Here is a 26,651-nt window from a genome sequence, read left to right as displayed (position 1 = left end):
TATGATTGTTGTTGCTGTTGTTACATTTATTACAGGTAGATACGATGTTCTGCTTAATTAGTGCTTCACACGCCTTGGAAAGGAGGAACAAGAGCACACGGGCCCCACCAAATCCAACGAGCCACGTAACATCATGATTAGTGAGCATGTAATGCTCTTCCCGTATTTTTTTGTGGGTGGACCTTAATTATTTTCGGGCTGGCATGATTAAGCAAATCCCAGGGTTTCCAATTAATTAAAACGGAGATCCTCATTAATTACTCGAATTTACAGGCCTCGGAGCAAATGCCCTCCACCACCACTTTCCCTCCACCAACCGTGTAAACCAAACCCCACAAAGTTATGGTCACGTCTGTTTCTTTTTCCCAGAAGGGAACATTGGAAGCTGGGTCTTTTGCCGTTGGCTTCTGTAGTAAATTATATATGTGTTTCGTATTATTGTTTTGAGTTGAAAAGAAGAAAGAATATTTTTCTTTAAGACCTTATTTGCAAAAATATTTCATTTCAATCTATGAAAATTGAATGATAGAATTTCTAACACTAGTTAAAACAAAAAATGAATGGAATTTGGGTCAAAAACATTTGAACGTTTTTGCACCGCGTTCTCAAAAAATTTTAATTTATTTTTTTTAAAATTATTTTTTTAATATATTTTGAATTGTTTTGATGCATTAATCTTAATTTTTTTAAAAAAATTAAAAAATATCATTTTAATGCATCTATTAAATTACAACCATACTTCCAAACATGTGAATAATCTTATAGTAATGGCCATGAGTTTTGATCAAATTATTAAATTATATTGAGATTTTGTTAGGAAATTCCGGAGATTTGTTACTAATAGATTTTGTTTTTGTTTTTGTTTTTTATTTTTTTTAATCATCACATATTGTTAAGGCTCCAAAATTAAGCATGGAAGCTACTGTTCGAGTTTTATAATGTTTTTTCAATGGTTGAGGTTCTTTGTCAACAATTGTTTTTTGTTCTTACTATTTTTCTTATATTGTTTCAGCCTGTGTCAAAAAATCAAGTCATGATATAAAGTTATTTATTAACTACTAAATTAAACGCTAAAACAATTAAGAAAAATTATAAAAATATTACTATATTAGAACATGTTTGATAATATAGCTGACTGTATGATGTAAACAACTAATTTTTTTTGTTTAAAATTAATTACTTTAATATTTTTAAATTGTCTTTACATATTTATATTAGAAGTTTAGAACAACTCCTATTTATTTTTTCGTTGCAAAAGCGTTTTTAAAAAAAATTAATTTTTTTTTGTTTCAAATTAATATGTTTTTGGTGTTTTTAAATCATTTTGATGTCCTATTATAAAAAATAATTTTAAAAAATAAAAAAAAATATTATTTTAATAAATTTCTTAATAAAAATCACTTTAAAAATCAAACGAACCACACTCTCAAGTATACTATAACATCACATTATTGAATTCCTTGTTTTATTGTGTTGTGGAAGTGTGTTAACGTGTAAAGGAGTCGCGTGGACAAGAAAGAAAGTAAGTGGCATATGTAATGACAATGTAACAACAACACATGTATAATATATACATATAACATATTGTCTTGTGCGAATACTAATATTATACCATAGTTTTTTAAGTGGGGATGTGGTATGTTTTTTCGTGGTTAACAAAGCGAATAAGAGGGGGAGCATCTTTTGAAAAGCGGTGGTCGTCCCATTTGTCGAACTATTAAGTCACCAATCTCTAGACGATCTGATTCTCTCTTTCTCGTGTCTGCGTCTTCATGTTTTTTGAATCTTTTGATCGAATTTGGGTACTCGATATTCCAGAGGAGCTAGCTTGTTCGGTTTTGTGCCCTGATATATGTGGTGGGGTCCCCTTATTTTCCCTATTTTTTACTGCTTTTTTTGTGCTCAGCTCCTAGTGTGTATTATATTTTCTTACTTTTTTTTTCCTTTGAGTTTCCATCTTTGACTCAAGATCCATGATCTCTCCTAGTCTCGCACACACTTTTTTCCCTCTAGTACCAAGCCAAGAGGAGCTGTTGCTTTGATGATTGCAGGGATCTGGTAGGGATACCTTTATATCTATCTCTTCGCCTCCTTTCGCTACAATCAAAACAACTTGAGATTTTCTACAACTAGTCTACTAGTGATCCTTCACGACACATTATTATCACATATATCTATCTACTGCCTACATTTTTCTCTTTTGGGTGCCTGTGATAAGTAGTGTCCTTCTTTTAAAAAACCTATGAAATTATTTTTTAATAAATAATATTCCCGCGGGTCTTTGGAATTAAAACTCTTTTGGTCAAATCTTTAACAATCCACCAGTAGTGTATATGTATGTTTATGAAAATACTTTTTATTTTCTCAATACAACCTTTTCTAATATTTGAAATGGGATGGTGATAATTAAGGTGAGGATACGTGCCTGCTTAACATTGTGTGTGAAATAATAGGTTCAACTTAATAAGCGTTTCCTTGTTGAAACAAAATCTAAGGCCGATATACACTCTTTGGGAACGTGATATAAAACTAATTCTTTAAAAATTTAATTTTTATTTGTTAAAAAATAATTTTTTTTTGTGTGTTTTGAATTGTTTTAATATGCTGATCTCAAAAATAATTTTTTAAAAATAAAAAAAATATCATTTTGATATATTTCAGCACGAAAAATACTTTGAAAAGCAACCACAATCATATTCTTAAACATGATAATTATGGGATGCACTAAGTGGATCGTGAAGTTTGGATTAAAAAAAAAAGAAAATAAAAAAATTTACGATATAAACTTGTAAAAGGAATTGACTGAAGCAAGTGAAGTGAGACACTCTCAATCATGGAAAGAATAGATAGTTAACAAACGATTATTGATAATAACCTCTATATCTCGAGGTCGGAGAAACAGAACAACAACAAGATCTTAACAAAAATCAACAGTCACTCTGCAATTGAACAAAGTTTTCGGACCTTTAAAACATGTTTATCATTCCATGTTCTTCTGAGTTTTCAATATAAGTTTTTTAATCAAGAGCTGTTAAATTAATTTTTATATTCAAAACATCCAGCTTATTTGATTAAGTCACGGGTTTAAATATATATTTTTAGATATTGAAAGACCATAATATTTAGAAGCTTCATTACAAGTCTAGAATTATAGGTCTGAAATTGTAAGAATAATTTCTAGAGTTTAGATGGTTACTCAAAATCTTTTTAGTCGAGACAAATTAAAAGAAATTCAAAAGAGTTTTAAATTGGTTTTTTATATAAAAAAACATCAAAATTGATATTTTTTAATATGAACGCTAAACCAAAATATGATATTTAGCATCGTAATATATTTCAGCAGTATTTGAGAATATGGTTGAAGCTGTATTTTTATATTATTGTATTTTTTTAAAACTGTATTTTTAATGTGTTAATGTTAAAAATATTTTTATTTTTAAAAAAATATTTTAATATATTTCAAAAAAAACACTTTTAAACAGTAAACATTAAACCACTGGAATTCATCCCTCCATGTTTTATTAACAAAAACACACGGAAAAGATGATGATTTTGGTGGAAATATGATGAGAGAGAGCTTTATAGAAAGGAACACATGCATGCATATGTTGACGATGAGGCTTATAATCATGGGAATTTACTTTTCTCCCTGGGGTTTTGTTTGGTTTTGAAGTTCACGTGATTCAGCTGGCAAGTAGAGTACGGGCACTGATTGATTGCTAGGGAGTAATTGAAACTGGGTGTTTGATGATGATGGGGTCACCACGGGGAGGGCCTTTGATCCTAAGATTGACGGATTGGACGGTCTATAACAACTTACGGGGTCTTGAAGGCAAGGGCTTTCTTACACTGTAATTATGGTCATTGTTCTGTTGAAAAACATACCATACACTGACACCTGCATGATTGAGAATATTACATCATCCCCATCGCATCACGGGATTTGATCTCCACGTTTTCAATCAATTCCCTGGAGGAAGAATCCACTTATACGTGTCTATGGACTCTCTTTTTTATTTTTATTTTTTATTTTTTTCCTCCTTTTTGTGCAAAATCAATATGAAAGCTTTCAATTCCTTCTCCTAGGGGTGCTTGGCATATTAGATGTTTTTTTTAACAGTCAGTGGGATATATGTAGGAGATTATGCACTTGAGCAAATACTCCCTAAGTGAAAACTACCAAGCTAGTACTAAATTTTGTATTATAATTATTACATGATAAGTGTGTATTTGTTATTATGATATATAATATTTTTTAAATACATATTTTTTAAAAAAACTTAAGCAGTGAAACAGGAAGAAGTGTATACAGGACAAGGCCATGTAAACTCTACTAGATAAGCTAAAAAGGGGTTTTCGAGTAGTTATTGAAGTTTAATGATGTAATTGGAGCGTGGTGAAGAGAGCAAACAGGAGGCGAGTGAATGGAAATTGAGGGACTATTCCATTTTCCTTGGGAGGCTGGCAGTCCAGTCCAGTGACAGAGGCGCAGAGAGAGAGAGAGAGAGAGAGAGAGAGAGAGGGTTTTTGAGAGTCTCTAACAGAGAGAGAGAGAGAGAGCATTACATAGCAAAACAGAGAGGGGGTCCTCGTGATCGGAGAAGGCAGATCCATGGAAGACTGTTCCCGCTAGTCACGTGGGTTCTTTTGACTACCCAATGACCAACCCATCTGCCCCCTCCCCCTCCTTCCACATTGTTAAGAGCGCCCTAATATCTCACCAAGCTCTCCATACCACACCCTCTCTTAACCCTATAAATCTCAATTCCAACATCTACACAAAGATGGTGACCTATACCACTTAAAGAAGCTGTAGCCTTACTAGTCTTGTTCTAGCCACACATGCCCTTTCTCTCGTAGCCCAACATACGTGAGTGATTTATAAAGCTGTATTTATTTATTTATGGAGATTTTTTCCTTTTAGCGTGTTTTTGTTCTTTGTTTTCTCTCATTTTTGCAAGAAGCTAGATTGGGTCCATCTCTGTCTACATGTCTTTGTAACTCTCTTTACTACATACGTATAAGTTATCTTCATTTGCATTTGACGACAACGTGGACTGCAGGTGCTGACTGGTATTTCACCATTTTATTAGCTTATAAAGCTACCAGACAATACTACTAGTACTCCACACACACTCTCTCTCCCCTCTCCCCTTCTCGTTCCATATATTGAGCTCTCCCTTCAAAGTTCTCTCTTATTCAAACACTATATTATTGCAGCATCTCTCTCACTCTGGGAGGAGGCTTACTGTTTTGGCTTGTACTCTCTCTGTCACTTGCTAGCTACCCTCTAACTATAAACCTGCCATATTCCCCCACTTCTTCATTGCCTTACTCTCCCCATTCCTCTCTCTCTCTCTCTCATTCCTGCACAAACACTAGAAAAAGCCCTTGTTCATCTTTCATTTTGGCACCAACCCAATTCATCTTCTGCTATTAACAGAAACTGGTTGAAGAGATTGAAAGAGAGGCGACCATGATGCATAGGTGCAGTAGTTCTCACTGTAATATGGTAGGTCCATGTTCATGTAGTATGTATCATACCCAGAGCAACTCATTCTCCATGCTATTTTCCATGCCAAACAATCACAAATCTTATGATGAAACAGACATGTACCCTGTCACGTCCCCTTCGTCTTCTGTTGATTGCACTCTTTCGTTAGGAACCCCATCTACTCGTTTAAGCGAAGACGATGAGAAAAGGATGCGGCATGATCAACGCCGTTCTGGTTCTTGCATGTCTAACTTTTGTTGGGATATCTTGCAAACGAAGAATAATTCTACACCTTATCCACCTCAAGCCCATAAAACTAGCCGTGGAAATAGTAATACCAGTCATAATAGCAATAACAACCTGGCCAATAACGATCCTCTCCTTGCTCGCCGATGTGCTAATTGTGACACCACCTCTACTCCTCTCTGGAGAAACGGTCCAAGAGGCCCTAAGGTACTAATTAATTCCATGCCCTATTAGATATAGTTAAATGTTTGTATTTGTAGTCCATTTTATTGTAAATTCATAGCGATGAATGCATTTGATGACTGATCGTAATGTGTATGTGAATTGCAGTCACTTTGCAATGCGTGTGGAATTCGGTTCAAAAAGGAAGAGAGAAGGGCAACAGCCGCAAGCGCAAACAATGCAAGTGCCTCAGGTGCAATGGAGCAGCACTATGGTTATCATCAAAACAATTCATGGGTTCAGACCCCAAAAATGCCTTGTTTCTCTCCGGCAAATGAATTCAGGTTCATAGAAGACAGTGATCGGGATTCTGATACTGGCAATAACATCCCGTTCCTTTCTTGGAGACTCAATGTCACAGATAGGCCTAGCCAGCTTGTTCATGACTTTACAAGATACTGAGAATTTCGATGGAGTACCAAAAGCAAAAGAAAGGAAGAACGGTCAAGATCATGAAATATTGGCAAGTGACTTCAAAACACAAAACGATGTTGTCGAAGATGGTGATGTTTATTACATTGATGATTATGTTATATGGACCATAAATATAATGGTCTTGTCAAATTCTTTTTTCTTCTTTGTTTGCTTTGATTTCTTTCCTCTTTTCTTTAGTTTCCCTTTCCCCTTTCTTACATCGATGGAGTGAAAACGGGATAATTCTATGTTGTTAGTTGCTTTTCTTTTAGGCCTCCTTAGCTATATATCTTTAACTTTTCCCATCTTTCAGTTACATAAAACCTTTCTGTTACTTCACTTTCACTTCTTTCTCAGGTTTAATACTCGAATGAGATGTAGATTGATGACCATGACAAACAAAAAAAGGCACCTTCGATGAGATGAATTTGATCAATTTTTATTTAATAAAACACTGGCTTAGCTAGCTAGGTCACACACTCACACACATATACATTATAGGACGCTAGCTTATGATTATGTAAGGTGAACTGAAGTTGTTTACCTTTAATGATAGAAGCTATGTTTTTGGTGGGTTGTTGATCATTTTCATGGATTTCACAACTGAGAGAGATATTCAACTGATTGTCCAATTACAATGTTGATCAGGGATCAATGTGTTCTTCTGAGCCAGACACTGTGCTTGTTCAGAACATGGAAATGGGTTTGTCCTCATACTATAGTCCCTGAGTTTAGTTTGACCGTCAAATTGGATTCTAATGCATAAAATTGGAAACCCAGATGGTACTGTCTGATCTTTTTTTTCTGGCTCCTTTTCTCTCTGTTTTTTTTTTTTTTTTTTACAAAAAAATTGATTGGTTAGTTGATGCTGTCACAATGCTAGTGTACCTAGCCCGGATGATGTGATTAACATAGCTTATAATTGTAATATTTATGGTAGTTAACATAGCCTATATGATGTAATGAGTCAACTCATAATTTTTGTGGTTAATTTAATGGGATTATGATTCGACACATCCATGGAGGACAGAGGCAGAAGCAACACAAAGTAGCTAGCTAGGAAGAGTCGATGCTAAGAAATATGGTGTGAGTTCTAGAGAATAGAGATTCCAAGATCTTAAAGAATGAGATCAAGTAGTAATACCTGTGCAGGGTGAGTACAGATAAATTAAATAAATGGAAATTTAAATGATCGATCTGATATACTTTTCATGTGATCTTCCGGTCAAAGTATTATAATCTTTGTGGACATTAAAAAAAAGGACAGTAAATGAGACAAGACAATGCGTTGTAGAGGCACGTAAGACTTGGATTTCAACACTTACGAGGATGGAAGTGCTGTCATGTGGTTCACAATGTCTTAAACAATGTCGACTCTTGAACATTTTTTTTTAAACCGGTCCCCCTGGATCAAAGCTGGGTCACAAGTTATAACCGGATTATCGAGTGAATTCAAATTGATTTTTTTTATATAAAACAAAATATTTATAAAAAATAAATAAATAATCAACAGGCTGTAATTGAATTTTTTATTGGACCTTACTAAGTTAATCGAGTCAACTTGTTGGCTACATCAGACTGGTTTTAAAATTATTTTCTTAAATCATAACATGCTTTAATTATAAAATTAATTGGTGGTTAAAAACCTTCCTATATCTTTTTTTTTTTTTTTATCTTGAATTAATGAGATGGCAAGGATTAAAGTAATCTCTTAAGGTTTGATTTGGTTTCTCTCTTTTTGGGTATTCGACTGATAAGCCTTAGCTAGGGATGGAACCAACAACATAAATAACATCTTTTAAAAAAGCTAGTATTATCTCGTGGATTTGGCTTGTAAATTATGCCCGGAGTTTGAATAAAAATGAAATATTCTGCTTGGGAAGAAGGTGATTATAGAAATACAATTTTTTTTTGAGATTATAGAAATAAATGTTTTTGAACAAAAAATATAAAATAATTGAAAGGTATATATGATTTTAGTTTTTGTACTTAAGATTCAATATAGGCTCCCAAAAGTCTTCTTTAAATTTATCTATTTTAAAATTTAATATTATTTAGTTTGGAGAAGTGTATGGTTTCTTGCTTTTGATACTTATTAATTCATGGAATAATTTAATATTAGTCATTTAATTAGAAATACACTCGTGAAGTTTCTAATATATTCTACCTATCTGTTGAATCTATTATTTAAATAATATTTTTTTTATTTTCCATTTAATTAACATATTAATCAAAACATTTTTAAGTAATGCAGAATTTACAGCCCTGCCCATATCCGTGAATAAAAATGAACGCAGCCCGGTCTTCTCTTTTCAGTAATGGATTATTCCTTGTGCACCCCTTAGCCCACCCGTACACATACAGACCCAAGTTAGACAGCCATTTTCTGGCCTCTAGCCCATAAAAGAATTCTGCTTAAATTTATAGTTATAAACTAGTCTATAGCGCCGCACTACGATGCTAGTAAGATAAAGAAACTATATATCATTATTATTAAACTTTCTCGTAAGATCAACCTTGAAATTTCTCAATCCAACTTCTTGTCTAATTCAAGCTTAAAACTAAACCATGTGAAAGTTGTTCAATGTGACATAATTAACTTGGTTGATTTAAAGTTAACTTAGATGACCAATAAAAAATTTTTTAATGATAAAATTGATATAAAAAAATCTCTTGATCCAACACCTTATCTTATTTAAGTTTAAAATTAAACTATATGAGACTTGTTTCGATGTAAACCAGTTGGCTTGGTTGGTCTAAAGATAGCACAATCGACCATTAATAAAATCTAAAGATGAAATTGAAAGAAAAAAATTAAACTTGAAAAAAATAACACATGCTTTACTGTTCATCCCATTTTATTTATTATAGAGTAAAACTAGTCATGGACCTGTGTTGCACTACGAACCCACCTTGTTTCCCATAAAAAAGCAATATATAAGTGCTGCAAGTGCATTTCAGAGAAATAAGAGAAATCAACGACTTAGTTTATAGCATTGATCGAATTTAATAAATTGATTTTATTTTAATTAGACGTTAAAAAAAAACAATGAAAGCATATAAATAATCGATATCTTGAAAAAAGATCTATAAAAATACAAAATTGATACAAAAAAGAGCTCGAGTCAACTCAAGGTAGTGTGATAGACATGTTATCTGGGTAATAAAAGGCAAGTTAACTTGCAAAAATCATGGCTTAGGCCATGAAATTGAGATAACCCAACATAAAAAATTAAAGAAAACCACAAAGGCATTTTAAAAAAAAGTTTAAGGTCAAATGATGAAATTAAAAAAAAAAAGAGAAAAAAAAAAGATGTCGACCTACATTAACTTTTCAAACTCATGACTCTAGTCAATAAGTTGGAAGCATCATACGTGCAAAAATAAAAAAGCATAATCCTTAGCAAATTAAACGTTGAAGAATGAAATAAAAAAAAAGTAACTACATTAGAGGATCTAAAATAAAAAATAATAATTAAAATAATAAGGATAAAAATATAAATAAAAAAATATATTAGAGAGCAACTAAAATTTTTTAAGGTTAAATTAAAAAGAAAAATAACTCTAAAAAAGAAAAAAAAAACATTAAAAGAATGAAAATCAAATTGAAAAAAATGACACACCATGAACCTAAATTGAATGATAAAATTAAAAATCAATAAATTTTTTATAAAAGAGCTAATTGAAAAAAAAAATCAGAGATCAAGAGACTAACAACCAAATTGAAAAGAAGAATACTTGATAAATTGGAATTGAAAGATTAAATTTAAAAGAAATAAAACTTTTATCAAAGAGCCAAGGACAAAAATAAAAAATTAAAAGAAAAAAAGACTGAATTAAAAATATCAAAAACAAAGAGGACAAATCTGTAATTTCATGGGGAGGAAAGAAAATAAAAAAAAATGCCAACCGGCAACAAAGAATCCAATCTACACTGACAAGCACCGTACCAAATAGAAAAGGATGTTGCGTCATCGACATTGCAAGAGGGAAGTTTTTACCATTAAAAGGTTACACATGCGACCGCCTAAATTGCATAGTTGCCTCCTATATACTATGCTAGACGCATCAACAACTTTTTAAAATTTAATATTAGTTAAAACATCGTAATGCCATAAATAAATTAAAAAATAAAATTGAAAAAAGAAACCCTGACCTATTTTTTTTAAAAATAAATAAATTTTAAGGGCATTTAAAAATCACGGTATCATTTTTATTGTAATTAAAGAGGTGTTTGAAAATGATAACAATACTTTTCAAAATGTTTTTTGCTTGGAGATGTATAAAATTCATGTTTTTTTGCTTTTTAAAAAATTATTTTTGACATTTAAAATGATGAAGCACTAAATAAATATTAATTTTTAAGCAAATAAAAAAATAAAAAATTAATTTTTTAAAAAAAACACAAAAATAAACGACCTTAAATACCACTCCACCGACTTGTCAGCTGCCCATCATTCCATTACGGGCCAATTGAAATTGCAAGAGCTTGCTTCTTCTCATGCTTCCAATGTATATCAATCAGTCTCTTTCCCAAAGAAACTTGAAGAATTGGACATAGATAGCTGGTGAGACTTCAAATCATTTACTTCTTTTGCATGTCTGACTTTTTTTCTCTGTGAATGTTTGACTGTTTGGTTAATTAAGATTTAACGTCGTTCAAATCTATTTTGAAAACTTCAAGGAAATTGCGTAGTGATTAAGGAGGTTTATTCAATCTCTTAATTTTTAGGTTCAAATCTTACTACAAGTGTTTAAAGAAATTTAATAAAATTCTTTAGACACCATTTACCCGCATTCTTCAAAAAATCAATTTTTTTATTAAAATATTAATTTTTATATGTTTTAAATTATTTTGATGAGCTAATCTTAAAATTAATTTTTTAAAAATAAAATAAAATTATTTTGATGTATTTTAGCATGAAAATTACTTTAAAAACTAACCTAATCACACTTTCAAATAGATTTTTAGAATGCAATAAACTAATGTGAGGGTAAATTCTTAAAATTATCTTGAAAAAAACTTAGTCTCATATAATCTGATTCAAAAATATCTTTATTGTTGAATAAAAGTAAATTTACTTAAAAAAAAAACAGTCAACATTGCAAATGAACTTCCATGTGGGACACCAAAAACCAAACAGGTATTTCAAATGCAATCGATCAAAATATAAAAATTACAAAACTACAGTACCAAGAGTATGGTGCAGGCTGCTGCTTCTTCTTCTTCTTCTACAGTACCAAGGAATTAATATGAAAATATATTGATTATTAAAAGAAAAAAAGAAAATCCACCAATTGTTCTTAGGAACGTGTTTGCATACGCCACCCTTGGTGAGAAGCGAAATGGATAGATCAGAGACATGAGGTGGGTAGTGTAGGCAGTGCAGGTGATCAAAATCAAACAACTTTAGGTTAAAAACACTGAACTTTAAATTATAAAACACAGATTTCGTGCAAGCAATTTGCATCAGCAAAGGTAGCTTTGTCAAACACAAGACCTCACAGCATGGGGCCTTTTCCCATCTGCCCCGCTCCCCTTGGCCTTTAAAAGTAATCCAGAATTTATATTGTTTCTAAATATGCCCTGCCTGTTGGATTCTCCGTCAAACACCACCATCAATTTAATGACAACTGAAAACAACCTAGCACCAAACCATCTTTCCTTGGCAGTTTAAAACCCTCTTCTGTTGTCATCCATTGCTCAAGCTTGAAGCAGGAAGAAAGCAAGCACGAGCACAGAAAGATGGTGAACCTGGTGGCAGCACAGAAGCCATTGTTGCATGGCCTGATGAAAATGGCAGGAGTGCAACCACACATGGTAGAGATTGAGCCAGGGACAGTCATGAACTTTTGGGTGCCAAAAGAGACCGTCAAGAAACCTCAAAAGGGTGAAAAGAAGAACGACACCCCAACCTTAACCAAACCAAACAAACCAGTAGTGGTTCTAGTCCATGGCTTTGCTGCTGAAGGAATTGTCACTTGGCAATTCCAAGTTGGTGCCTTAACCAAGAAGTATTCAGTTTATATCCCTGACCTTCTATTCTTCGGTGGCTCAATCACTGATAAAACAGACCGGTCGCCGACGTTTCAAGCAGAAACATTGATGAAGGGTCTGAGGAAGATAGGAATAGAGAGGTGTATATTAGTGGGGTTTAGCTACGGTGGCATGGTGGCGTTTAAGATGGCTGAGTTGTATCCTGACCTGGTTCAGGCCATGGTCATATCCGGCTCAATCCTGGCAATGACCGACTCAATTAGTGAAGCAACACTAAGTGAGCTTGGGTTCAAGTCTTCCTCGGAACTTTTGCTGCCTAATTCTGTTAACGGTCTTAAAGCACTACTTTCTGTGGCTACTCACAAGAAGCTTTGGTTCCCGAATCGGCTTCACAAAGACTACCTCGAGGTTTGTTGACTTGCATCATCTTGTAAACTTAATTTTGTATATCAATCCATAATATTGCTGGTTTCAATTCCCTTATTTTTAAGTAAGAATAATCACATCTGGGACACTTTTTGTCTCAGCTGAAGTGTTCCGTTCAACCACCTCTACCTAAACACTTTTTGACAGAAGGCTGATAGAATTGTCTAAAAGAATTTTTCTGTTTCAAATCCCTTTCACCTCCACACTAGAAATTCTCGGCTTGCTATGAACAAGACTTCACATCATCAGTCTCCAAGGGGCTTAGCGTTATGATAAAGGGCTTAAGATCTGCATAGCAGGTTTTAAGTCCGAGTAAGGACATGCACCTCTTGTAAAAACCTGGAACAGCCGGAATTTTACTCACTCACCTGAACTCACAAAATACACTTTCCGAAGAGTAGGGTTTCCTCCAATCTAAAAAAAAAAAAAAAAAGAGACTTCACATCAGCATTCCTTGCATTGTTTTGTCCTTACAGTTTGGTTGTTCTGATTAGATATTTAGCTAGCATGCACTAACTGAAGAGTAGCGCAGGTGATGTTCACCAATCGAAAGGAGAGAGCTGAACTTCTAGAGGGATTAGTCATCAACAATAAAGATCCAACCATCCCAAAATTTGTACAGGTAATTGCAGCGTTTAATACCTCAGGTTTATTTCTTCTAATATGTCTGTTAAACATGTTATCATCGCCATACATGTTGCAGAAAATACATCTCTTATGGGGGGAGAATGATCAAATCTTCAAGCTGGAGCTTGCACAGAACATGAAAGAGTATGTCTTTGTAAATATGAATCACAGATCAATGAATCTTATTGAAAATATATAGCGATTAGCTGACACAGACACGAACACATACGCATGCAAATTGGAAAATCCTCAAAACACCTGCGAAAGCAAGTGAGTACAGGCAACTACAAATGCATCATATACTAAAATGACTTGCTTTGTGATTACAGGAAATTAGGCGAGACGGTAACATTTCAGGGCATACAGAAGGCAGGTCACCTAGTTCAACTGGAACGACCTTGTGTCTATAATACATGTCTCAAGCAATTTCTTACTTCACTGCTTGAAAATGAAGAGCAGAAGTGATAAGACAACCAATATCTTTCATTTTGCCTGAGTGTTTACTGTAATTTGTACTGCTTGTCTCCTTGTTAGTGTGATACTTCTCTGGCATTCGATGTCTATTGTAAGGAGAAGATTGTTAAATGAATTTAATGAAATTTTTACTTCCTTCACACCTTTGTTTATTTTGTTTTTAACATTTTACAAAACAAATCAACACTCGTGGAAAGAAAAAAAAAAAAAAAATGTGTACAATCCAATCATTTTCACAAGTAAAAAATTTCTTGCGAACTGGATCACATATGCTAGAGCAAACACTTTCATCTGAACGACAATTGTATTTCTTCTAGAGTTCTTCCTTTGGTTTCAGGGACCCAAAGAGACACAAAAATCACAGTGAAAGCACTGACCACCGTGTAAATAGTAAAGGTCCCTGTTGACAGAACAGTTGTTTCATAAGTTAGATATTAGAATAATCCTTGTGTGCAGGTGCCGCACACATGCACTCATGAAATATGAAAGAGAGAGATAGAGGGAGGAAGGGAGGGAGGGAGAGGGAGACCTGCACTGCTCCAACTCATGAGCAAGTTTGCAGTCATTGTAACAAGCCAGGAAGCAAGCCAATTTGCCAATGTTGCAACGGAGCCAGCAATGCCCTTGATGTTCACAGGGAGAATCTGAAATGCACCATTCAGAAAAACTGAGAACTTTAAGAAAGTAATTCATGAATAATTTTTCACCATCATTAAACACGTTAATAAACTTCATAAGCTGGCATCTGACTGTAGTTCCATCACATTCTGCAGCCAAAATTGAATAACTATCATGGATGGAGGGGTTAAGGGCAAAATCATAGACCTCCACTAGAAGGTGATGGTGGAGAATCATATAATGCACAAGTGCACGTGCATGCTAAATAATATTCCACCATGAAGAACTGGGATCCGAGGTACTTGTACTAGGCACAAGTGATTCTTTGATTATATTTCTTGGTTTGACTGTTTTGAAATGCAGTAATAAGTGGAAACAGATAAAGCATCCAAAATAAAGACAACTAAGTGTCGACAATTGATTCAACACACTTCTATCTAACAAATCTATTTTTCTCACACAAGACACCAGACTATTTCCTAAGTCTATTATTTTCCTATCTTAAAGAAATCACTTTATTGAGTTGGTGCATGCCCAGATGAACCAGCATAAAGCATTGGAGTCTTACTGAAAATGACTTTTAGAGTTCTGAAGAATAGAAGGCCGGACTGTCCAAGTCAGACAATAACTAATAAAATCATTTGACAAATCAAAATCTCCATGTTCCAAATGATATAGTTTAGCATAACAAATCTTATGCCCCATAGAAGCCAAAATATTGTCAGAGTTAATGCTAAATATAAAGTAAAAAGATGCGGATACCTCAGACATTATGATCCAAGGAATAGCTCCTAGTCCCACTGAGAAGAAAATTACCACAGCCTGGGTAAAAAGAAAGAGAATCGCTTATAAGGCAGGCCACAGACAAGTGAGTGGATGCACACATACTCAAAGTACAATAAACATACCACAAGTCCTCCAAGTGACACAATTCCCATTATGTGATACAAATCAGAATCTTGTGGTAAAATGCCCTGGTACAAAATGAAAAACCAGAGAGAATAAGAAATCAAAATTTGGCTGCAGTAATTTAAGGCAGATACTTGATGAACAATGAACTTTAAGTACATAGAAATTAACAAATCATAGGCTTTGTAGGATTACCAACCTGCAAATAAAAAGCAATAGCAACCAGAAGCAAGCTAAGAGTAACTCCAGTTGTAGATATCTGAGCAAGCGATTCCAATTAGACATCTTTGAAACTTTATCCTTTACCCAAATAAAATAGCATATTTGCAAAGCAAAGAAGAACTCACAATAAGAAGCAATCTGCGCCCAGCTTTATCCATCAACCACGAAGAGATCCCAGTGGCTATGACCTAAGAAACAACTACTTATTATATAATCCAGATAAGAATTTCTTTCAAACTTTGAATGCCAGAAAATTAAGTCTAAAGGGCAATGGAATAATGACATAAGTGTACAGCTGTGCACTTACCTGGATAGCTCCAAGTCCACATGTAGCAAGATTGCTTGAGGAAATTCCTGTCAAGATTATGATAGTTTAGTAAATCATCAACTTAATCTATTGGATTATAGGTCACTAGAATAACAATAAACAGAAATGTTTCGAGTAGCCTTAAGAGTAATTCTGGATTGTTGATTCTTAAGAACTATATTTCGTTGAAACTGATTGGCCAGAAAAAGCAGGCTCTTACCCTATGGCAAAACTAGGTGATATGGTGAGCCTAACAAAAGTTACATGAAAGATACACAAAAAAGACCATCAAAAATCAAAATGATATGTGCAATCAGGCCTTGAAATACTCTCCTGACTTGAGAGTGTACAAGGACAAAACATGATTTTCAGAAGCCTAAACGAACAGTAAATTGGAGATCAAAGTCAGGGAAGTGTTGGTCTAACCAGCATTTGCAAAGATGTTACTGGAATAGAAAAAGATCCCATTGATACCACTGAATTGCTGGAGCACAAGCAATCCAATTCCTACCTGCAGCATAACCACCGGATCAACATTTTGGTTCTAAGGTTGCAGAGCCAAGAAAACAAAATTTCAAACAAACCATTTACCATCAAAGGAAACCAATATCTTCTTCGCTTGAGATCTGCAAACCGAATTGTTGTTCTTTTGCTTGAAGATGCAACAGCTCTCTGTAGAAAGTAGACCGATGAAATGATAATTAGTGATGATACTTTGAAAAAGGTCTAAAGATTAACATGAACCATGATTCGGTTTGCAAAGTGGAAGTCCTATGGCCAAGTTGATTCAAGTTTCAAAAAAAAATTGGCATAGTCCAGCTCAATACCTTGATTTCATTCACTTCAGCAGTAATGTCAGTGTCATATCCTCGTAAAACTTGCAAAGAGGCTTCAAAATCTTCTGTCATCCCCATTTTGGCCTGCCCCAACCCCATACATCAAGAAAAAAAAGAGAGTATAAAGAATGAAGTGAGCAAATTCAGAAGATGCCAAAAATAGAACATGAATGAGTGTATAACCATACCAGCCATCGAGGAGATTCGGGTATGAAAAATAAGCCAAGAATTAATAGGGCACAAGGAAAACATCCTGCAAATCAGAGTCTATGTTCCATTAATATAAAAAAATATTCACTTGTAAACTATTTAATTATGAGTAACATCAAATATCATAGCAAACTAGTTTAATTGTTCTTTACAAATACAGAGAATTCCCGCCTCTCAAGAAACAAAAAATTTCATGGACTTCACATATGCTAGTCATTTTTGTTCCATTATATACTCAAAAACTTGTCGATAGCATTCCATTCTTTCACCTAAGATAAATAGGCTTAAAAGAGATTTGGAAGGGACTTACCTAAAACAGCAAGCATTCTCCAATTAACAAAAAGTCCCAGTAGATAAGACAGCAATATTCCAATTGTCACTGAGAGCTATTTCATAAAAAGAGTAGTTAAATCAATCATTAAAACATGAATAACATCAAGATTAACAAAAACAGTATGAATAGAATGGTTTGAAAGCACAACCAACCTGGTTAACTGATCCAAGACTTCCTCTCATGTCCTGAGGCGCTATTTCAGCTATATATACAGGTACCTACACAAGAACAATCCCAACAAAACCAATCATTCTTTGTACATTCTTTCCAATAGATCAATTAAAACAAAACAAAACCAACAAACTTTGAAGTTACCGTGTATGAGATTATACCGACACCAAACCCTTCCAACAACCTTCCCATGAACAAAAATGATGAATCCTACAAAACCAACAAATAAATGAATCATCTACAATCACCTCAAATAATAAACAACACACATCACTTAATAAAGATCAAAGACTATCATTAATTACTCACAACAGCAAAAGATATGCTTAGCCATCCAATTATATTAGGCACCGCCGCGACCACCAAAGACTGCAACACAACACAACAATGCAGCAATTGAAAGAATCAATTCACATGTGAAAAATCGAAAAGATTTAGTTCTTTCAGATAACTGATTATAATTAGTAGAACTTCAATATATAAAATAGAGAAATTATTACCCCTTTTCGACCAATATACTCTGCAAGTTGGCCACTAACTAAGGCACCAATCATAGCACCCACATTTGATAATGAACCAAACATCGAAAACTAAACACAATAAATCAAATCAATCACAACAAAGTTAAACAAACAAAATTAAATTAAATTTAGAAGCAGAATTAAAAAAAAGAGAGTCAAACCTCTGAAATAGAAAGCTTAAGATCGCTAATGATTTCTGCTTGTGTAGGCGAAGAATAACCACACTACACAACCATGCACAAAAAAACTCAAAATTAATGAAACATAATATAAATTAAGAACTAAAAATAATCGAAAGAGATTAAATTCTATATGGGGGGGTTATTACAGTGAAACCGAATTGGATGGGGCCTAAAGCGACAATGAGGACACAAAGAACAACAGAAACAGCACCATCACGGAGCATCTGAGCGGAGGAACTCATTATACTGGATTGCCTTGAGCTCATTCTATACCAACTCCCTGTCTGGAGCAAAGGTTTCCTAAGCTGATCTCTTGCCTCTTCAGCATCTTCCCTCTGACTCATGATTGCTTGATTATCAGCAAAAGAAACAAAAAGGGATTTAGTAAAAAAAAAAAAAAAAAAAAAAAGCAAAAAGGGCTGTGAAGATTAATGTTAGCTTGTTTTAAGATTTGAAGTTTCGTTGTTTGAAAGAAGAGAAATGGGGTTGATCAATTGATGTTTTTCCTTTGTCTTGGAAGGGGAGGTGGTGGTGGTGGTGACGACTATCGAGTCCGTTGGATTTTGGCTTAAAAAAAAGAAAGAAAAACGTGCACGACAGATGACAGGCTGCTCATATTTTGCCATGCCAACTGTTTTTTTAGATATCGGAGAATATCGCTGATTGTTTTTTTTTTTTTTAAAATATTTTTTATTTAAAAATTAATTTAAAATAATAAATAAATCAATTTTAATTAAAAACAAATTGAAATTCATATTCAAATTAATTGAAATAATATATATTTATATTTTTTTTTACTTGAAAGTTTTCAACTAAGATAACGTTTATTCAAGAATATGTTTAAAATGAGTTCATATTTTAAAGTATTTTTTAATTGAAATATATTAAAATAATATTTTTTAGTTTTTAAAAAAATTTATTGTTAATATCAATATATCTAATAAATATCAAAATAATTTAAAAATATTTTTTTAAAAAAATTATTTTTTACTAAAACTCTATACAAATATAGCCCCAAAGAAGCACTGTCATGATAATAAATTGTGGACTTATCCACTATTTTTGTTAAGAGCTAGAGATGTCTAATATAAGAAAAAAAAAATAGCTAATTTGACCAAAATTCAGTTATAGAACGAGTTTTCCGAGAGAAAAAAATAGAAGAATTGTATGACCGTGGGGTCTACTCACCCAATGAGCCAAAACTTGGTTAATTTATCACTATTATTAAATACGAGAACAGTGCTAATCTTACCAAAATCTAAGAAGTTGTCAGGTATTTTTTTCGTGTTTTTTTTTTGCTTTATATATATATATATATATATATATATATATATATATTATATAATTTAAAAACTTATTTGGTTGAACAACTTTTATATGAGGTTTGTTCTTGAAAATATATTTAGTACTGATTATTTTTTAAAATATTTTTTATTTTAAAATAATATTTTTTTATAAAAAATATTTTTAACATTAATATATTAATATAATTAAAAATATAAAAAAAAAATTAATTATAAACTCCACTTGTGTTTTGAACTTTTTAAATTTGATCTCAACCTAATTATAAGATCCATCATATAAATCTTGGATTCAACTAAAACATGATTCATATATATTATTTTATTTATCAATCTATCTCCCAAATCATATTAACATGTTAATAGTGTAAAACTCAATTTTGAAAACTAATAAATTTTTACATTTAATTTTTAAAAACATGAAAATAAAAAAAGAATTCTAACAACAAAAAACACAAGAACTAATTCCAGTTTTATGTATACACTTTTATGTAAATTTATTAATAGTACATGCATGATATATTTAAGATTTGATGTAAAATCTAAAGAATATTAACTTTTTAAAATAATTTTTACTTATAAATATATTAAAATGATATTTTTTTAAAAAAATAAATTATATTTAACATCAATATATTTAAATAAAAAAATTAAAAATTTAATAAATGCATAATCAACTACATTGCCAAACAAATCCTTAGAAGAACTTATTGGATATTTGGATATGTGTGTGTATATATATATATATTAAGCATTATTCAATTTACGTTTTAATTTCTTTGAACGATTCAACTAAATATCTTGTTTACTTCAGATATAATTATTAATTTTAAAATAAAAAAATTCAACTAATATCAATATCAATTGATAAACAACAATTTTCTTAATCCAATTCCAATGGCAAAGCAGACTAAGCCATCGATTGCGATAGATCAAAATTTAATTTATTTTTTATTTAAAATTTATTTTTTTTAATTTAAAATTTATTTTTTTTAATTTTTTTAAAGTTATTTTAATATATTAATATTAAAAATAATTAATTTTTTTTTTAATATATTTATAAAAAAATATTATAAAAAATAATTATTAGTGCAATCCCAAACTCCTTTTGACTTGCCTCCGAGAATCAATAAGCGAGCAGTGGTCAACGTTCCCACCTCCAAAAACCTTTGGACACGAACATCTCCCTCTCCGCTTTAACACACACACACGCCACCGCCACCGCCACCACCTCCCCAAAACAACCCCATCAACTCTCAAATGGGCAAACCCGTTACCCGATCCCACTCTCTACTTCTCCACGAACCCTCTTCGCCTCCACTATCCACCACCACCTCCTCCTCCAAAATCTTATTTCAATCTAGAAAAATCAGAAAACTTTCAACCACCAAAACAACCACCACTACCACCGCTATAACCTCCACTTCCACCCCCCCTCTCAGACCCTTATCTCACAGAGGCGAAATAGAGCTGGCACTTGATCATTTAAGCAAATCAGATTCTCTTCTTGCACCTCTATTAAACAGCCATGAACCACCAGCACTGAATCCTTGTACCTCACCGTTTCTTTCTTTAACAAAATCCATCCTTTTTCAACAACTAGCTACAAACGCAGCCAAATCAATCTACACACGTTTTCTCACTCTCTGTGACGGAGAATCTCAAGTAAACCCAGATACTGTACTCTCATTATCTGCCCCCAAACTCAGAGAAATCGGGGTTTCTGGTCGAAAAGCGAGTTATTTACATGACTTAGCAGAGAAATATCGAAATGGGTCTTTATCTGACACCTCAATTCTTGAAATGAATGATGATATGTTATTGAATAGGTTGACTGAAGTTAAGGGAATTGGGGTTTGGTCTGTGCATATGTTTATGCTATTTTCGTTGCACAGACCGGATGTTTTGCCTGTTGGTGATCTTGGTGTGAGAAAAGGGGTGCAAAGTTTGTATGGGTTGAAGGATTTGCCACAGGCATTGGAGATGGAGCAGATTTGTGAGAAATGGAAGCCTTACAGGTCAGTTGGGTCGTGGTATATGTGGAGGTTAATGGAAGCTAAGGCTTTGGCGAATAAAGCAGCTAAAAAAGCTTAAGATGAGTTGGTATTTCGGGGTCTTAGTATGGGGGTTTCGACGAGGAGGTATTGATGTTGTATGCTTTAATTAAATTAGGCCTTGTTTTTCAGTTTGTGTTGGATGCTCTAAAGTTTGATGTATCAAAGCTTCAATTTGGACAATGTAAATGTGTATGCGACCAGTGGGTTATCTCTGCTTAATAAATGAAAAATTGTGAATTTCTGTTCTGACATTGGTGGCTCTCATCTACCTAAATTATGTTTAGCATTTTCATTATAGGTTAATTTACACCTCGTATGATGAATATTGATGCAGAATGGATAAAATTCTGTTTGTGCATTACATTCTGGAGACTGCATTTTCTTGCCAGGGATTGTTGAACCAGATGAAGCAAGACCTGAATCTTGAAACTGTGCATTTAAATGTATACAGAAGCATTGTTGAGCTTGTATACATGCAGGTTATTAGTATATGGTGGCGTTTGTCCTGTGGCCATGTAAAATCATACTTTAGCATGCTTGAAGTCACACGATTGGTTTTGGACCAGAGGGTTGGCTTGCTTATTTACCCCCCATTGTGATCTCCTCTTTTCTTCAGACTTCATATTTGAGTTTTTCTTCGAAGTCTGTGTAAATTGGACGAGGAAAAGTACAATTTCAGAAATATCACATCAATTTATGAGTCGTTAATTGAATAAAATTGGCTGCATGTCCTTTAGGACAATAGCTGGTACTGCTATAGCTCATAGGTGGGTTGAAGTTAAACGCAATTCTGTGTGGGTATGTTGTTGGAATCCTGTGAGTTTGTGCTGGGCATAAAGATGTTCTTGGGTTGAGATTTTTGTTCATTGCTTAAGATTTTTGTTTTTGTTAGGATCAAGTGTAACTGGCGGCCACTCCTGAAGTGAAAACCCTTGAACAGTCTCTGTTTATAAGACCAGATCAGTCTGTTTGAGAGTTGAAACCACCTTAAACTATGCTAAGATCAACATACGTTTTTGTTTAAAAACTTGGGTGGAGGTCCTCTCTAAGCTGACTTGAAGCCCATGTTGTTTCGTAGACATCAAAACTTTTTTTTGGCCCAAATAAAAGGCCCATGTTAAACGTTTGGAAATATGGTTAACTGTGCTTTTAAAAAAAATTAATTTAGTTTTTGCTTCAAAATAAAGAAATCCTTTTTTAGAACTATGAAGTATGTATTTAATAATTTTTTGTATGATATTCTTTTTAAAAGTGCATCGTAATTAAAAATATATAAAAATAATTTTTTTTAATAATTAGATTCATGTGGGATTGGGCTTCCATAAGAATTTTTATTTTATTTTCTCATTCCTTTACGTCTAAGTTTAAATTTAAAACCCGAAATTTCTTTGACCTTATGTTTTTTTTTTTTCTAAGATCTTAATTTTTCAAAACTCATACCCTGCTTTCTGTTTCTTTGCTTGCGAGCTTCGCAAACAATTTTATTTTTTTAATTAAAATTAAAAGCATCGTGATATCCTATTTTTATATAATTATATATCTTTTACATAAAAATTTATTAAAGAATTATATAAATTATATATTGAAATCTTATATAAAAACTTAAGTTTTTGGATTGAGATGATTTTTTAACATAGTATCAAATTCTTTTTAACTAAATAGTCACGAGTTTGAATCTCACAATTCTTATTTTTTTTAATAAAAATTAAACATAAATTATTATAAATTCGTGCAAGTTTTAAATCTAAAAGGTTTTTACTCGAAAAAGTATGTTAAAAAATTATATAAATTATATTATGAGATCTCATCTAAAAATTTAAATTTTTAGATAAAATAATTTTTTAACAAAATATCTTATTCAATTTCATGCAATTAATTTTGCTTCCTCTTCTTTTGCTTTTAAGACTCGTAAACATGATTTTTACAGCAATAATAGCTGCACAATATCTCATATTTGTATAATTAATTTTCACGACTACTTAGTTTAATAATAAAGGAAAAATCGATTTCATAGAAATCACTTCAGCAATCCACATGTTAAATCCCGTCTTATAGCTTCACAATATTGCACCAGCATGACATATCAGCTATCCATTTGTCAAAAATATTAGAGAATTTTCAGCATCTTACTATAATTATTGATAGCAAACTAAAGTATAAATCGACATACAATAGAGAAATTTGCGTCTTGCTAAAGGGTTAGAATAAACTTGTCTATTTTTCAAAATAAATATTAACCCAAATTAATTCAAGTCAATATAAAAATAAAAACAACTATTATTATAGTTTTATAATCTGATTAGAAAGTTAATTTAGAATAAAACTCGAGTCATGAATCAGTTGACCATTTAATATTGCCTAGCATGCCCAACATAAAATGGTCCTGAGAAGATATTGATGTGGAGAATGTAAGAACAAATAGAAGATGAGGTGCTGGAGATATCAGCTACCATAAAATGCGTCATTCAGCATTTAGAATACACACATCAAACTGGAAGCCTGCATTCTTCTGTGATTGAAAAACTGCATGCATGCTGTTACATCCATCAAGCAAAATATATATATATATATATATAGGGGCGGAGCAAGGAAAAATATTTAGAGGGGCCATATCATAATTTAAGGGGGCCAAGAAAAAAATTCAGTTATATTTATTAAATTTATAAAGGGAGGGGCATTTTCTTGCAGGGACCGGGACCCCTGCCAGCCCCCCTCCCTCCGCCACTGTCATCGGCGCCATGGGAGAACAATATGTTCACGCTCATTAGTTTCATTTTCTTCCTTCATTAACTCATAGGAGCACATATTGAGAAAAAGAAAAGAATCCAGGCTTAATTTGGCTCGTATAAAAAGAGGTTCTTGTGTTTAAATTCACCCAATCAAAGGAAAAGTTTAATCTTCATGTTGGCCAAAACAACGTATACAGAATCCTTGAGCTATTGATATTTATATTAATAGAATGATAGATATTTGAAAACTCAATTATTTTACAAAGATAAAATTAATTCGGAGGAAAGAGGATATTTAATAGAATGATAGATATTTGAAAACTCAATTATTTTACAAAGATAAAATTAACTCAATTAAAAGTATAAGGATAAATCGAAAATTTATCTTATTGTATAAGGACATATATACCACGCCATTTATCCTTAGTTTTAAAATTAATTTTTTTAAGTTGCAAAACACCAAAATCTAGTAAGAGTTGGATCGCACGAATAGAGGAGGTTTCAATCCGAGAACTTTATGATTGAGATATTAATATCAGGAGAAAAGAAATAAAAAAAATAAAATAAAATAGATAATAAATAGTTCAAGGTATATTTAGAGCATGTTTGATATTATGATCAAAATATTATTTGTTCAAAATTTAAAATTTTATTTTTTGCTTGAAATTAAATTTTTTTTAAAATGTTTTTAGATTGGTAATATTTTTTTTTTAAAAAAAGTATTTTAAAAAAAAACACTTACTAATATATGATCAAAAAACGCAATCACTATTATATTAATAAACAAACACTTAAAGGTTTTTTTTTGTGTTTTTAGATTATTAATATTAAAAATAAATTTTAAAAAATAAAAAAATTACTTTAATAAATTTTTGACCTAAAAATATTTTAAAACGCGTATTATACTCTCAAATATTCACTTTTATATATATATATATATATAATCAAAAAGTCACCATGCAGTTGATGATATACATGACGTAATCATATTCAAACAGCAGACTATTTATTCATATGAATTTGTTTTCGATCGTGGACATCATATGGCTCTTGACATTTGGACGGAAAGATGATAAACTTCAAGTCGGCATTCAGAATTTGTAATGTGATAAGAACACAGAAGAGACGTCATTTGTAATGTGTTTTAATTAATTCGCGTCTTGATTTGATTGTTTAGCTACCCGAATTGACACGTCCTTCCGCCATGCTCCGTCCGAAGATGGTCAAAATGGATGAGGAACTCGGGGCCTACTCTTCTCAGCATCTTCGCTTGAGGAGGGACGCTCATCGGACACTACTGGGCTCGTACAATCAAAACAGTTATTGAGAGAAAAAAAAAAAAAAAAACTAAAAGAGCTCATCCTTTCCTGATTTTAATTGATGCTGCTTCTCATTCAGTAATTGTCTTGTGGATTCAAACAATGTAATAATTATTTGAGATTTAATTTGATAATTTATGCTTGATAGACTTGATGTGCGGGTTCTTATTGATTCTAAAAAGTTGTGTTATTAAGTTGTTGCCTGATTTTATGAAAAATTATTCAAATTTTGTTTTTAAAAGATTTAAAATAAAGGGATAACAATTAAAACTTGAGAAAAAATGCAACCGAGAACGTTTTCAAAAAAATTAATTTTTTTATATGTTTTAAATTGTTTTGATGCGTAAATCTCAAAAACTAATTTTTAAAAAATAAATAAATATTATTTTAATATATTTCAATATAAAAAATACTTTGCAAAGTCAATCCATAAACACACTTCCAAATAGATTAGAACCATCTTCACCATGCACAATCTTATAAGGAAGGAAGCCTTCACTAAGATGATTTTAATGATACTAAAAAAAACCATCATCGAAACTTGGAAGAAACCACACATGCTTCGTTAATATGATGACCTTTCTCACATATTGATGTATGTTACAAGTATCATACCTTTTTTTTTTTCTTTCACTTGTGTTCTTAATTTTCTTATAACTCTTTATTTTTTTTCTTAAATTTCATCCCACTTAAAGCTAAGCCTTCTTCTTTTAATTTATCTCCAATTGCATCCCACCTTAGCCTAATAAAGAACTAATAGGGAGTGAAGAAGGGTAAGGAAAATAAAGAGACAAATGACCCAACTAAGTTAGTTTATTGTGGTTCTATCTATTTTTTAGGTAATATATTTAATATGTTAATCTTAATTGACCAAGACAATCTAATATATTGTTATCTTAATATTAAAAAAGTATCCATCTTTATAATTTTTTAAAAAAGTTAAAATATATTTTTATCAATTATCTAAGTTAATTTGAATTTTTTAAATTAACCAGATTTTATATCAAAACATTCTTATATGATTTAATTTGAAA

General features: G+C 32.2%; 4 protein-coding genes across 4 annotated transcripts; 3 read left to right on the top strand and 1 right to left on the bottom strand.

Moving 5' to 3' along the window:
- Positions 1 to 4,893: 4,893 nt before the first annotated feature.
- Positions 4,894 to 6,632, top strand: LOC118063321 (GATA transcription factor 18). Its single transcript, XM_035077337.2, has 2 exons — positions 4,894 to 5,947; positions 6,071 to 6,632. Exons 1-2 carry the CDS (start codon positions 5,477 to 5,479, stop codon positions 6,362 to 6,364), a joined length of 765 nt encoding a protein of 254 aa, XP_034933228.1. The 5' UTR covers positions 4,894 to 5,476; the 3' UTR covers positions 6,365 to 6,632.
- Positions 6,633 to 11,855: 5,223 nt separating this feature from the next.
- LOC118063323 (uncharacterized) lies at positions 11,856 to 14,041 on the top strand. Its single transcript, XM_035077339.2, has 4 exons — positions 11,856 to 12,782; positions 13,333 to 13,422; positions 13,504 to 13,571; positions 13,757 to 14,041. Exons 1-4 carry the CDS (start codon positions 12,123 to 12,125, stop codon positions 13,890 to 13,892), a joined length of 954 nt encoding a protein of 317 aa, XP_034933230.1. The 5' UTR covers positions 11,856 to 12,122; the 3' UTR covers positions 13,893 to 14,041.
- Positions 14,005 to 18,831, bottom strand: LOC118063322 (sugar transporter ERD6-like 6). Its single transcript, XM_035077338.2, has 18 exons — positions 18,358 to 18,831; positions 18,191 to 18,253; positions 18,009 to 18,098; positions 17,818 to 17,877; positions 17,653 to 17,718; positions 17,490 to 17,555; positions 17,314 to 17,389; positions 16,982 to 17,046; positions 16,785 to 16,877; positions 16,549 to 16,629; positions 16,384 to 16,468; positions 15,958 to 16,004; positions 15,776 to 15,838; positions 15,628 to 15,687; positions 15,428 to 15,493; positions 15,282 to 15,341; positions 14,431 to 14,545; positions 14,005 to 14,301 (listed from the first exon to the last, which is right to left on the bottom strand). The coding sequence occupies exons 1-18, from the start codon at positions 18,553 to 18,555 to the stop codon at positions 14,189 to 14,191; spliced, it is 1,467 nt and encodes a 488-aa protein (XP_034933229.1). The 5' UTR covers positions 18,556 to 18,831; the 3' UTR covers positions 14,005 to 14,188.
- A 1,789-nt stretch (positions 18,832 to 20,620) lies between these two features.
- LOC118063324 (alkylbase DNA glycosidase-like protein mag2) lies at positions 20,621 to 21,820 on the top strand. The gene has a single exon (XM_035077340.2). It carries the CDS (start codon positions 20,773 to 20,775, stop codon positions 21,604 to 21,606), a length of 834 nt encoding a protein of 277 aa, XP_034933231.1. The 5' UTR covers positions 20,621 to 20,772; the 3' UTR covers positions 21,607 to 21,820.
- The last annotated feature ends 4,831 nt before the right edge of the window (positions 21,821 to 26,651 follow it).

Source organism: Populus alba, chromosome 7 (genome assembly GCF_005239225.2).
Source record: "Populus alba chromosome 7, ASM523922v2, whole genome shotgun sequence".
NCBI classification, from domain to species: Eukaryota; Viridiplantae; Streptophyta; class Magnoliopsida; order Malpighiales; family Salicaceae; genus Populus; species Populus alba.
The sequence above is the reverse complement of the archived record's forward strand: the minus strand, read 5'-3'. Positions and strand labels throughout refer to the sequence as shown.

Bases quoted from the DNA above. Each gene is read 5' to 3' on its own strand.
- LOC118063323 (XM_035077339.2), top strand. From the start codon at position 12,123: ATGGTGAACCTGGTGGCAGCACAGAAGCCATTGTTGCATGGCCTGATG. The intron at 12,783-13,332 runs GTTTGTTGACTT...AGAGTAGCGCAG, and splicing joins TTCACAAAGACTACCTCGAG to GTGATGTTCACCAATCGAAA. The intron at 13,423-13,503 runs GTAATTGCAGCG...TACATGTTGCAG, and splicing joins CCATCCCAAAATTTGTACAG to AAAATACATCTCTTATGGGG.
- LOC118063322 (XM_035077338.2), bottom strand. From the start codon at position 18,555: ATGAGTCAGAGGGAAGATGCTGAAGAGGCAAGAGATCAGCTTAGGAAA. The intron at 15,342-15,427 runs GTATGTTTATTG...CTTTTTACCCAG, and splicing joins TGTCACTTGGAGGACTTGTG to GCTGTGGTAATTTTCTTCTC. The intron at 14,302-14,430 runs GTCTCCCTCTCC...TTCTGTCAACAG, and splicing joins CATGAGTTGGAGCAGTGCAG to GGACCTTTACTATTTACACG.
- LOC118063321 (XM_035077337.2), top strand. From the start codon at position 5,477: ATGATGCATAGGTGCAGTAGTTCTCACTGTAATATGGTAGGTCCATGT. The intron at 5,948-6,070 runs GTACTAATTAAT...TGTGAATTGCAG, and splicing joins ACGGTCCAAGAGGCCCTAAG to TCACTTTGCAATGCGTGTGG.
- LOC118063324 (XM_035077340.2), top strand. From the start codon at position 20,773: ATGGGCAAACCCGTTACCCGATCCCACTCTCTACTTCTCCACGAACCC.